At 39.5% G+C, this 12,462-nt stretch overlaps 1 protein-coding gene across 1 annotated transcript in view; it reads right to left on the minus strand.

The window, feature by feature from the left end:
• Positions 1 to 12,462, minus strand: part of khdrbs3 (KH domain containing, RNA binding, signal transduction associated 3) — a 136,880-nt gene that overhangs the window by 52,353 nt on the left and 72,065 nt on the right. The window contains exon 3 of the mRNA XM_006795266.2: positions 8,551 to 8,667. Within this exon, the coding sequence (XP_006795329.1) occupies positions 8,551 to 8,667 (117 nt within the window). The remainder of the gene's footprint in view (positions 1 to 8,550; positions 8,668 to 12,462) is intronic.

A 12,462-nucleotide genomic window follows, 5' to 3' on the forward strand; every position in this document is an offset into this window, starting at 1 on the left:
TCACCTTATTGTTGACAGCGAGTTTCCCAGATTACTGTCACATGTAACAAAGAAAAGTGCCAAATCCTCTTAAGGGAAAGGCTACAATCCCATAAAAATGAGTAAAAGATTAACATATTTGTATCACCATAGTTGATGATTAATATTCTTTTGGCGACACAAAGGTCACCAGCAAATTGCATGCTAATCCATCACATAGTTGTGTACATATTTCATGCAAGAGTCGAAGTGTCAACCTCATGGCTGAGCTAAAAGAAAAAAGGCAATGGATCAGGAAAGGATTCATCCTCTGGGACCACAAAAGTCTGACAATTTCACGTAAAATCTGTTATGTTAGCATGGACCAAAGCAAAGAACAGAACCATTTGGTCAGAGAAAGTACTCGGATTAGTTGTATGAGCTATTTACAATTCACTGATCCACTCTGATTTTCAAATAAAGAAATTTATGCGCAAGTTCAGCAAAGAGGATCTGTAATCACTCATCCGCCTGCACTCCTGTTTATTAAAGCCTCTAGTCGATTGTTTATACCACTTTCACTTCCCCACACCGTCAACTCAGTGCTCTGCCTTTCATTCGTGCAGTCTGCTTCTTCCCGCTTTCTACCTCACCCTGTTCACTCAGACCCCCTGCAAGCCTCGTCTTCCTTTCCAACACCACCAGCGTCTCGACATCAGGGGGTCCTGTCCTAATTCCTGTCAATTCTGGGACTCTGTTTTGCCACGTTGGTTCATCAGAGTCTTGTTAATCAAATTCTCCACCTCAATAAATCATGTTCAGTTCTTCCAAATCATGTCTTCTTATGGAACAATCTTGTGGTGGGTGAAACATTATTTAATTACTCGAAAATATACCAGTTCAAAATAACGGTTTACTAGTCCTGGACTTCACACGACGGCCTTCATTTTATGTATAACACTTTAACCTGCAACACTTTTTCATGGGCTCGCCTGAAAGAGCTTGCATTTGTTGTTTACTTCCACCCAAACCCCTGAAAGCACAGCAGATGTAACTCGCTCCTCTCTGCCACGAGCCTGCGAGAGCACGGCGCATTCAGGCTGCAACAGAAAAGTATAACGTGTAAACAGAGGGGCCGCACAGGCCATTCAGACCAGACAGAAACAGGCCAGTATCGTGTTATTGATAGCGAGAAATAGGACAGCAAAAAACCCCAAATGTCTCTGACCGCATCGCACAAAGGAAACAACAGGTTTGGCGTCCCAGTTTTTCCCTTTCAATGAAAAAAAGAGTAGAGAAAAAGGCTTCTCTAGGGCACTTCCAATGGTGGCAGCTTCCTCTTCTCTCTCTCTCTCTTTCCAGCGTCACGCAAACCAGTGTCTCTGATGTCACCTAATTATAAATAACCTTCTTTTAAGAGTGCCTGTGGTATGTTAATGATATGTTAATTTCGCCCATAAATCTGTGCTTTACGAGCAGAGGGCTCCTTTGCTCATAGCACCAGAGCTGCCGGAGCTGCCGGTGTTGTGCAGGGAGTGTGAGTGGGGTGTTGGAAAGAGGCAACTGCTCACAGATCTGTCTCTCCTCTTCCCTTTCATGTGCTCCTTAGTATATTTGCATGAAAAAACATATGAAAAACAATCATTATCGAAGTTCTTTTAACTAAAAAAAAAGTCTAGGGCGTGTCATCTGAGGACTTTCTATTTAAAAATTGTTCTTTTTCCAAATACTCTGTCTTAACAGTCCATTTAACATGCAGTGTCATTGTTACACCTCGTGGATGGTGGCCACATCAAATGCATATGATATTGTAGTAGTTTTCATACATTGGGTGGCCTTTCTCAGGGCTGATGAGACACATAAGTGATGCAGCAGAGTCCTATAGCAGCTCAGCAGCCCACAGCAGGAGAATACGGCTGTCGGCTTTTTATATCTATAGGCAGCATCTTCCTTCTGTTTACATTTTCTTCCTCTGTAAATCTGCTTATTGAAAGCTGTTCACCCTGGTAACACAAGGCCACACAACACTGTGGACGTAGGAACTCCAGCAGCAGGAGCTTAGTGGTAAAAAATAACACCAAGCTTGGAATTGAAATTCACATTCAAATGAAATATTCAAGAACAGACAGTGAAAAATTCTATTATTCTGTGTGCGTGACAGGTGGGGTGAACTGCACAGCTCTATCAGCCTTACTCATCTGCACTTCTGACAACCAAAGTGGCTTATAGACACACCAGATTTCTTCTTTAACGTGACAAACGTGTACTTACATATAGTCTGAGGAAATGTGTCTCCCAACAATAGCTGTCTCACAGCATAAAGGCGCACCGCCTTAGCCAAAAAGAGTGAGAGCTTATCTCTGCCGTACTGGTGTTCTATTACTGGTTACCAGGGAAGTTTGAAATGATTTGAAGATTATTCTCATTTAAAGTTACTGAAATGATTTGAACCAGCTAGTATCTTAACCTCCAGATCTCTGAAATCTGCTGCTGAATGTCTGGTTCTCTTTGCTTTACACAGGAAAATTTTCTAGTATTTTCACCATTGTCACTCTAAATATCTCCTATTACTGTTGAAAGCCAAGTTAGACCAACATGTCCTCAGTTCTCTGAATTGGTGAGTTTTTGTAATTTTGCCTCTGTGCAGCATCACAGTAAATTTTAAATCTCACAATCAAGAAGTAATTGAAGTGGACACTTTGTAGCAAAAGTATTACAAAAGAGTGTAAGAAAACTACAATTTGGGTGAGTAGTTAAGAAGAGGATATTTACCATAACTACGTGGAATTTTACCTAACATAATTATCGGGAAATATATTCACATATTTGACCAGTCAACATGCAGCTAAACTCCTAAACAAAAGGAACATGCTGCAATATTTATCTAAATAACAAACACAGGGCACCAATTTTACATCAGGAACCAAATGATCCATCATTATTCTCATTCTGATGGTCAAATTGCCATTGAGGCACATAAAACTAGCTTTCTTTTGATTAATGTTATCTGATGATTGCTAACCTGATAGCATGGATTAAAAAAACAAAAAAATAAAAAGTAAAAATTTGCAGCTACCAGCTAACCTTAGCTTGATTGCCTGGAAACGCTGTTGTCACTAAAAATTATTTGAAGCCAGACTGTTTTTTTGTTGCTGTTGTTTTTTTTTTTTTTATAAAGGAATGAATGAACTGAGGAAAGAGCAAGCATAAAGCATGTGGCCTTACCTTGCAAGCAGCTGGTTTCTCATGAGAGCAAGATTGCTTCAGTCCATCCTGCCAGACATCATGTTAGCTGAGCAAGAGTTAGCTTGAACCAATTAGCATTCTAAGTGAGTGAGTTGCAGCTACTTTTTTGGAAAGTACCTTATCAATTCACTTTAACCTCCTAAGACCCGAACTCTTTCATGTCATGCATTTTTAATTTCTCTTCGCTATTTGGGTTGATTTGGACCTGATGAATGTAAAAACAAAGAATTACCAGTTTGTTTATTACCTGATTTTTGTTTCTGAGAGAAATGAGATCCACATATGAAGACATTTGTTGTAAATTCCGATAGACCAGTGGCAGTATAATGTCCTTGTAAGTGGATATCAGGCCCTTGTAGAGCAAAATTGAGTATTTTGGTCTAGACAACCCAAAATGTGATGTCCACATATGTGGACACAAGGTCCTAGGAGGTTAAGATGCCAGCTAGATTTCCCGTTTAAAAGTCCAGTTCTGTGAGTGAACAAAAGGATGACTTTATATGTGACCTTACGTTTATTTAAAATCGTGGCTTTATTTTGCTATATAGTGTTTGTGCACTTAAAATAAAAGTTTAAGCACTCTAACCCAAAGGTTGCAGGGTTTTTAGAACACTAGGGTACAATACAGAGCAAAATAAATCATATAAGTCTACAGAGTCTACTGCACAATGCTTTGGCAAGTCTAACCAACACCACCTTTACCTTTAAGGAAGAAAAAACAAGGTAAGCTCAGCGAATTGGCTGACTCTGCAGAAGCCACAGTGACAATACAACACCACAGAAAACTGTACCAAAAGGCTCTAAAATTACTTAGTGTGTTTCAAATAAATAAAACTATCAATCACTGAAAACAACTATAGGTAGAAATAAACTGTAGCTGTTGAACTCAACGTTATCTTCCACATTTAATCTACGAGTTTCTATGATCAAGTGGTTCATCATGTTAACTTGTTAATGAATTGTGGAATGATTAGCCATGTAGTGTTGGTGGTGGAGCAGAGTAACAGCTTGCTTATTAATCCTGATGCAGAGCTTACTAAAAGTGAAACAAAGGAATTGTGACTGTTTTATCTTTTAGGAAAATTAAAGAGTGAGCACAGTTCCCAGGGAGGAAAATGGATGAGTTAATCACGGTGCTAATGAGAAGAGGGTGGGAAACACAGATGACTTTACATCATCCTGCTCTGACAGCAGCAGGACAACTGAGCTGCTGTAAGCAGGAGCGGTGACTCCCGGCTGCTCTGGCTCCTTCCAGCTTCTGGGGACTCACATTCTTGTGAGCACATCAAGGATCTGCAGCAAACATTTGTGTAGTTATAGCAGTTCTTGCAGTGTCTCTGCCACATGTAAGAGCTTAAAAGCAAATGAAATAAGCATTGTCTAGTTTCACCCCCCAAGAAGCAAGTCTACAATTACATTTCCATGGGGTGAAAACGGTATATTATCACCTTTCCTGTCAGTCATATGTAACCCAGAGGTATGGTGCAGTATGCATTTTATCATTATAAATAGAAATGTGTCCTTAAAGGAAGCAGTTCTTCACTCGGCGTGTCTGTACAGATAAGACAGCTTTGTTTTCACTTGTCTAGAAAAAGCCTTCGGGGGTCTCTCTTTTTGCTCTGCAGTAGCCCGGCACCCTGACCCGCGCAAGGGCACAAAACTACAATGACACACACCGTGAAGCTGAAAACAGAGAGTCAGCAACCAGCTCAACATGAAGTATTCGTTTTGTAGCAACGGTATATCCCTCACCTAAAAAAAGAGAGGAAGCACTAGCTTGAGGAGCGTCCCTGACAGAAAGCTGTCAGGAATAAATCCCACAACGGTTCTACGTAGACAGGTGAGGGCTGCCGAGGTCAGCATATCGCCATAACAGATCTTTTCTCCCACCTACTCGAGGGGAGTGTACCATCAAAGACTATTGATCACAGTAATCAAAAAGAATGTGCTGTATGATAGCAAGAGTCATCGCCATCAACAAATCACCTCTGACAAACAGAGGGGGAGAGGAGACACAGACAAGCCAAGAGAAGTCGATTTATTCCCAGTTAAACACTCCTGTGTGCAATCAATCCGGCTGCTAAGGATCTTCTGTTAGAGCCATTTATATCCTCACTTTATGTGTGGACATGATCGGGGATGATAGAAGTCATTGAACTGGATTGTGTTTGAAATTTCAAGCTATACCCTCTTCACAAAATCTTTTTTCTTCCCATGAAGTTCGGTTCGAATCTTCACAAAGACTCAACATTTCTATGAAAACAAACCCATAAATCCAGATAGTGTTTTTTCCTGTGTGCGTGCTGATTTGTCTGCATGTGTTTTACACGCTACGAGAGAGACGAAGTATGCTTTGAAAGATGTCAGGCGTATTTGGTGATCCCCAAGATCATTCCCATTTCCATAAACTTTTGAAATTTGTTTTCCAGACATAGTTGTTTTTGCATTTCTCCAATGGAGCCTAGGTGACCTGAGAGCTGTCAATCAAGCAGAGATTGTAGATACGAGGGGTGATCTGAGACAAACACACTTATACATTTTCAGATCAGCGTCTTCCAATTTAGAACGAAAAGAAAATGAAAAAGGGAAAACTTCTTTTATTAAAAACACTCCCTGTGATTCTATTTGAAAGCCTTAGTAAGTGTGAATGATATGAGATAATTATTGCAGCTGATATGGGACAACAGCAATTCTATTCTCACCTGCACATATAAAACTGTATATACCACATTGTGCTTTTGTAATTATTATTCAATCTTACTGTCATTTTAAAATAAAGGTTTCATTACTGATCAGTCACCCCATGCTAATTCTTTACTGACAACCATCAATAATTACTTTTTTTTTTTTCAAAAAAGGGAATTTTTTAGTTGACTTAAAAACGCGTAGCTAGGGTTAGCATTGTTACTGATGATGATGACGTAGACCTCAGAGGGTTAATTGACTCCTTAAAAAAAACTCATTATGTTTGTTTTCTGTGATTGTAAACCACATATATTTTATATTTAGATGAAATAAGTGGAAGGGATTAACAATTATGTAAAAACGTAGTTTTAATTTTATAGGCACTTATTAATGGCCACCTATTATTTACAGCTATTTACAGTTGCATTTGTATAGTTACATAACTATGGATGTGAAGACAGATCTTAAAAAAAAAGAATTTGATGGACTTTTTTTTTTCTTTTGAGTTTTCTAAAATAAGCACAGGGTCGAAAAATATACACAGAGTGAACCTAATATCTGAATTCATTGTCTCGTAGCAAATTGCATCTTAAAACTTCTTACTGACCACCCAAAGCTCTTTATACTAAAATCTACATTCACCTTTTGAACTCTCAGTGCACTTGGGTGCTTTATCCATCTTGCATGCATACTTACGGTTAATGTAGTAGAAATACTATAAAACCTAACCTGTGAGGCTGATCCTGCAGCTTTAAACTGATAGCTAGGTTATGGCTGTTGCTGTCGTGCCACTGTGAAGCACAGTCTACTTATTTTCAGTCATTTAACATCAGCCCTTAGTCTTAGTATTTTTTATCAGGTCGATCAAATTTCAGCGTATTTTATCATAATATTTCCAGGAAGTTAGTGATAATTATGTTTCTGACGATGCAGAAAAGAATATTGAATGTTTTATTGGTGACTGCAGCTTGCAGGAGCAGCATTTATTAGAGCAAACAAAAGGCAGGGCGTTCTCCACCCTGCAATCAGCTACTGTCTCAAATGACACACTATTTAATTCAACGTGTAAATCTGTTGCCACAAGGTGCAAGTAAAAGCAGCACTCTAGTACAATAGTACAAAATAGTGACCTATTGTCAGTCAAATACAAAACAAAGAGTAGCCAAAGTAGTGTTTTCAATGGGAATTTTAAGTGAAAATAATATCTAGCCACTTTAGTTTGACAATAACAATAACTAAAGCCGCGTATCCTTCAAACTCTCTGGAACCTGCACAATACTGTTACATAACTGAAAAATATTTTCCACCTGGGATCTTGTGTCTTAGGTTGAGCTGCTTTTACCACCATGAGCCCACATCAGTAATTTCCCTCCATCGTTTGCGCTCCCTGTCATATGGAAAGCAACTAGTGAGTGCTGCAGCGATGCTCGGTGGAGTCATTTGTTTGGATCACACCACCAGCTGCTAACATCTCCTCCTCCTGTGCGTTCAGAGCCTGGTTGTTGTTTCCACATTTAGTGGGAACAATTTCCTCACTTCAGTTTATTGAAATATACTTTGTATATTTTTTAAAGTATTGTGCTTTGTCGCTTCCTTTTTTCTAAATCGTCAGAGGCTGACGAAGCTTTTGCTGTCAAACATGTCTGAGCTGGTCTTACTTTTGTGGAATGCTAAGTCATAATGTCGATGCATCATTGATATTATAACATGACACCTTTATATCATAAAAAAATATTATAGAGTATATACTATATACTATATACAGTACTATCAGAATTCCGAGGTAGTCTGAACACAGGGAACTGACTTGTGACGGATGCAATGTAGCCAGAAACCCAGGGGATAATTCTAGCAGCAGTTTGCTTTATATCACCTCAGCTTTACTCATCCAATAACTTCTTGTTATTGTGGCCAAACAATTTAATCTTTGCCTCATCTGACCATAAAAACTTTCCTTGAGAAGGTTTTTTCTTTGTCCATGTAATCAGTTACACATCTCTTGCATAGAGGCTTCTTCCTTGGACAACAGCTTCTCAGTCTATGGCAATGATAACCTCATTCAACTGTACACAGTGACACAGGTGTTCCAGGCCTATGCCGTGCTGGTTTATGGGTTATTTCTCACCATTTAAACCTCGTCCGAGCTTTCAGATCTTAGCCAAGTGGTTAAACTCCTCAGTAACTTGTACAACAATTTGAACTGTTGGTCTTGGTACATGCAGTTCTTTAGAAATGATTAAATTATTCTTGACTTGTCTAAATCCACAATCCTTCGCCTTGGTTCTGACAAGTTGAAAGATATTTTGGAAATTTCAGTGCCACTGATTTTAATAATCTAAGTGGGTGTGCGTACAAAAAGCTTACAATGTCTCTGGGAGGCCAAAAAAAAAAGTTGAGCAAAGCTGAGACAATAAGACAAAGTCATTTCATGTCAGTTCATTATTTGCTCAGAAAATCTGCATTTTATGAAATGAAAAAGATGGGCTCCTCACATTCCCCCTTTTCTATGGGAGGCATTGCTTAACTCTAAGGTATATCCTGTTCACTTCAAATCTTTTTTAAGAGTAACAGCAGAGCAAGTTAAAATGGGTTGGAGGTGAAAGAGAGCAAAAGGAGCAAGGCAAGCACGAATAAAAATGAAATAACCGACTGGAGGGTTACCTTCTCTTTGTCTCTCATGGATCCTTTACCGAGAATTGACATCTTTGTGAGAGTGTCCTCCTGTAGTCTCTTTAACGAGTTCCCGCGTGGCCCGAGGAGTTTGCCAACAAAGTTAAACTGCAACAGAGAGCAAGAGAGCACGGATCAGTCAGAATCTGTGTGTTTGAGATAAAGAGCAAAGACTTTTATGTCAGTCGCATGTGGTTCAACCTCAGATTGAAGCTAATGAAAACTTATCAGTGGTTTTCCTCTTTCATATTTTGATAAAATCACTGAGGAAGCATTTCAGAGATGTCTTATCTGAGGTTCAGAAGGTCACCTTTTCATGGGCTGTAATTTTATAGCACAAGAAAAAGCCGTGTGGCTCCGGCCAGAAGTCTTCAAAAAAGAAGACTTCTGGCCGGAGCCACATGACATTCAAAAGGCACTGTTGCAAGCTTCGGTTTCAGGAATGGCACAAACACAACGGTAAAAATATCAGTGATGAAGTTGGCATACACATGTTTCATATCTCATAATTACTAAACTGCAAAAAAGATCAACACTTCCAGAAAATAATGCAGGACTTCTTTATCTGTAAATAAAACACGGGACCTCCACCAGCAAGGTTTGGAAGCTGAAGGTGAAAATCTGGGAAAAGGCGACCTGGAGTCAGGAAACCGTAAGAGAGTGGAAGAAACCGAGTAAGGATTTCCACCCTCCCCACTGGAAAACTCACCTCTATACAGTACGTACTTCTCTTTGGGCAAAAAGCTTGTTGCATGTTATCAAATAAACTCTTAGAAATTATTTTCTTTTCAAAATTATTGTCTTTTATTCATTTATTCAATTTGATTTCTGCAAACTTTCATTGTCATCTTTCAGATATGATTCTTGACCATTTTCCCCAAAACCAGAGACACACTAGTTTACACAGGCTCAGTAGTAGCATCTCCTTGTGACTAGAGCAGATCGTTTTACTTTAGTTTTTGTTTCAATCTCAGCTTTTGTTTTTTTTAATATAAAATGGGGAACATCTGTGAGATTTAAGTACAATAATACAACACAAATTGTTTCTAAGTACATACTTTTTTTTTTAGTTTCTTTTTGTTTTTGTTTCATTCTCTAGTTGAAACAACTCGAAACAACTTCATATTTTTCAGTGACTAAAAATGTTTTTCAGGTTATTTTCTTAGCTTCTTAGTTCAGTTAACTACAATAACCTTATTTCAAAGTGATGTTATATTATGTTATGTTACATTACGATTTGTTACCAATATTTGACACAATGCAGACTGCCAGATTGGAAAAAAGCGAGCTTGAATCTTGAACTGAACACTGAAATTGTCTATTTAACAAAAACCAAAAACAACTTCTAACAACCAATGCAGAAAGCCAGTAGGACAAGAAAGCAGGAAATACTGAGTGCAATGTACCAAAGAAAAGACTGAGGGGGAATATAAGACACGGATGATCTGATATCCTCGTGTTGGTGTTGTTCCCAGATCATCATGAAAATGTTGTTCCAGGTTCAACATTGCAAGTGACCAATCACATTATTGTGACGTTATTCTTTTGCGCTCCAACCCATTCGTGCATTTATGAAATTCCAATGTTGCAAGGAAAATATCAATTCTTCTTAGCGTTTATTAAAAGGTTAGGGTTAGGGTCAGGGTTAGGGTCCGTTGATCGGCGGACAAAGGCGGTTTCTCGCAGCTTAAGTACAGTTTTTTGTTTTACGCCGGTTTTTCCCGAAGTCGCAAAAGTATGACATCACAACATTCTGATTGGTCACTTGCAATGTTAATCCTGGAACAACCTTTAGTATGATGATCTGGGAACAACACCAACACGAGGATATCAGATCGTGCATAAGACACACACCAGAGACAGGGACACTAAGGCATAGGTGAACTCCAAACAACAAGGGAAGAAAGAAAAACAGACAACCACGTGAAGAACTTTCCCTCAACATAAAATAGAATAACAGCAAGAGAAAAAAAACCCTGAAATACAAAAATACAATAGATACATTTTATTGGGAGAGATGATTTTGATGTGAATGAGCTAGCCAAAAAACCCAACAGGCAGCATATAAAGGAAGAAATGAGTCTCTATCCTAAGTGCAGTTTTTATTAACAAACTTGGGCAGCCAGTTTTATTTATTGTTCATTTTGCAGGTGATGAAGGCATAAGAACATCATGAGCTTTACCTTGTCAGTTGATGACATTCTCTCAAAGACTGGTATATTTGAATATAAATGTTTCCGTGTAGCATTTCTGGGCCATTGAAGGCTTCTCCAGCTACATCGCTTCACAAGGTCACTGCTTTTCAAGCGTAAAAACACAAATGCTACACATTGCTATCTCCAGTGTTGTGCACAGACACCTATCAAAGTCAGAGAATCTCATCACAATTTCACCAGCAGCTGAAGATGGTCAGAGAGACAAAAGGGGAACGATGCCTTCCTCCTCCTCCTCCCTATGTTTTCCCTTTAACAGTGAGTTATACAGCTGTCTCCTTCCACTATCTAGGTCATCAATTAGCGAGCAGGAGGTTAAAAAAAACAGCCAGTTTTGTTCTACACCTCACCTATATCTCTCCTGCCTTTTGTTCTGAAAGCGAGTGCTTATTAGGAAGCTCCTGCCAATTCCTGGGTGAAGGATTTGAGAGGCAAGCTTTAGTGATTCGCTCTAATGCAGTAACTGACTGCTGGGTTTTTATCCCGGCCAGGCTGAAATCCAGCCGCTCTCAGATACAGTGTGTTCCTCCAGCTTTTGTAATTACACTGAGTCCTGTGCCTGGATGTGATTGTACACTTAAAGTAAATATCATCCCTCAATGGCCAAGCCTGGGGACGAGTCAACTCCTAAAATATATCACGACTCTGAGACAATTGTGACAGAGACTATTTTTAACACTAAGATGTGCCATAGTTACATAGTGCAGGCGCACAGGCTTCTGGGTAATCTTAGCTACCTAGGTAGCATAAAAGTCTGTTAACAGCTGGGGAGGACTCTGTAGCTAGATTCAAGAAGCGTAAAGACAGACGGAGGATGAGGAGAAGAGATGCTCAGAAATTTGTGACTGAGAGAGGAGCGGTGACTGTTCAATGGAGGTTTTTAAGAAATGAGAGTGATTCTGCTTTCGTCTAACGGGTGACCAAATACTTCAAAAATCCACGAGTACTCATTTTTGACCACACCACTGAGCATTAATTTCAATGCCAATGAGCGTGATAATGAGGCACTGGTACTGTAAAACAATAAAAGAGGAAAGTAAAAACCACAGGGACATGAGGAACTGAACTTCAAAGCAAAGCAGGAGGTAAACCAAGAACTCAAACAACAGTTATACACACAGAAGGGGGAACATAAGAGTCACGTGAAAAGAAAGAACCACTAAGAATTCCAACTACCATTGTCCTTTACGTAAATATTAGGGGTGCAACGATACTCGTATCGATATTGAACCGTTCGATACAGTGCTTTCGGTTCGGTATGCATATGTATCGAACAATACAAAATGTTTAATTTATTTGATCAACTTTTCTTCTGACGATGCTGTCTGTGTTGAGAGCTCAGTGGATCTGCGTTCGACTACTCCGCCTAGGCTGCACTGTCGAGCGCAAATCCACTGAGCGCAGGGCAAGCTAGCAAGACAGAAGCTAAGCTCGTTGCAACATGGCAAATTGAACCTCCCCCACCCTCATTCAGATCTGGCCTTCGGAACTATTTTGGTCTTCATGTGAAGTATGACGCTGAAGGTAAGCGCGTCACGGACAAAAGTAAAACAGTATGTCGGATACGCCACGCAATGCTCAATTACATGGGTGGGAACTAGTGTGTTAGCACAGTTAGCTCGTTGACGCTGTCCAGCCCCACGCACGAGGCGATCCGCGGTAGCTCGTTAACGGAGATTTGCCGTGTTGT

This window comes from Neolamprologus brichardi, chromosome 22 (genome assembly GCF_056152115.1).
Source record: "Neolamprologus brichardi isolate AB-2024 chromosome 22, ASM5615211v1, whole genome shotgun sequence".
Taxonomy (NCBI): Eukaryota; Metazoa; Chordata; class Actinopteri; order Cichliformes; family Cichlidae; genus Neolamprologus; species Neolamprologus brichardi.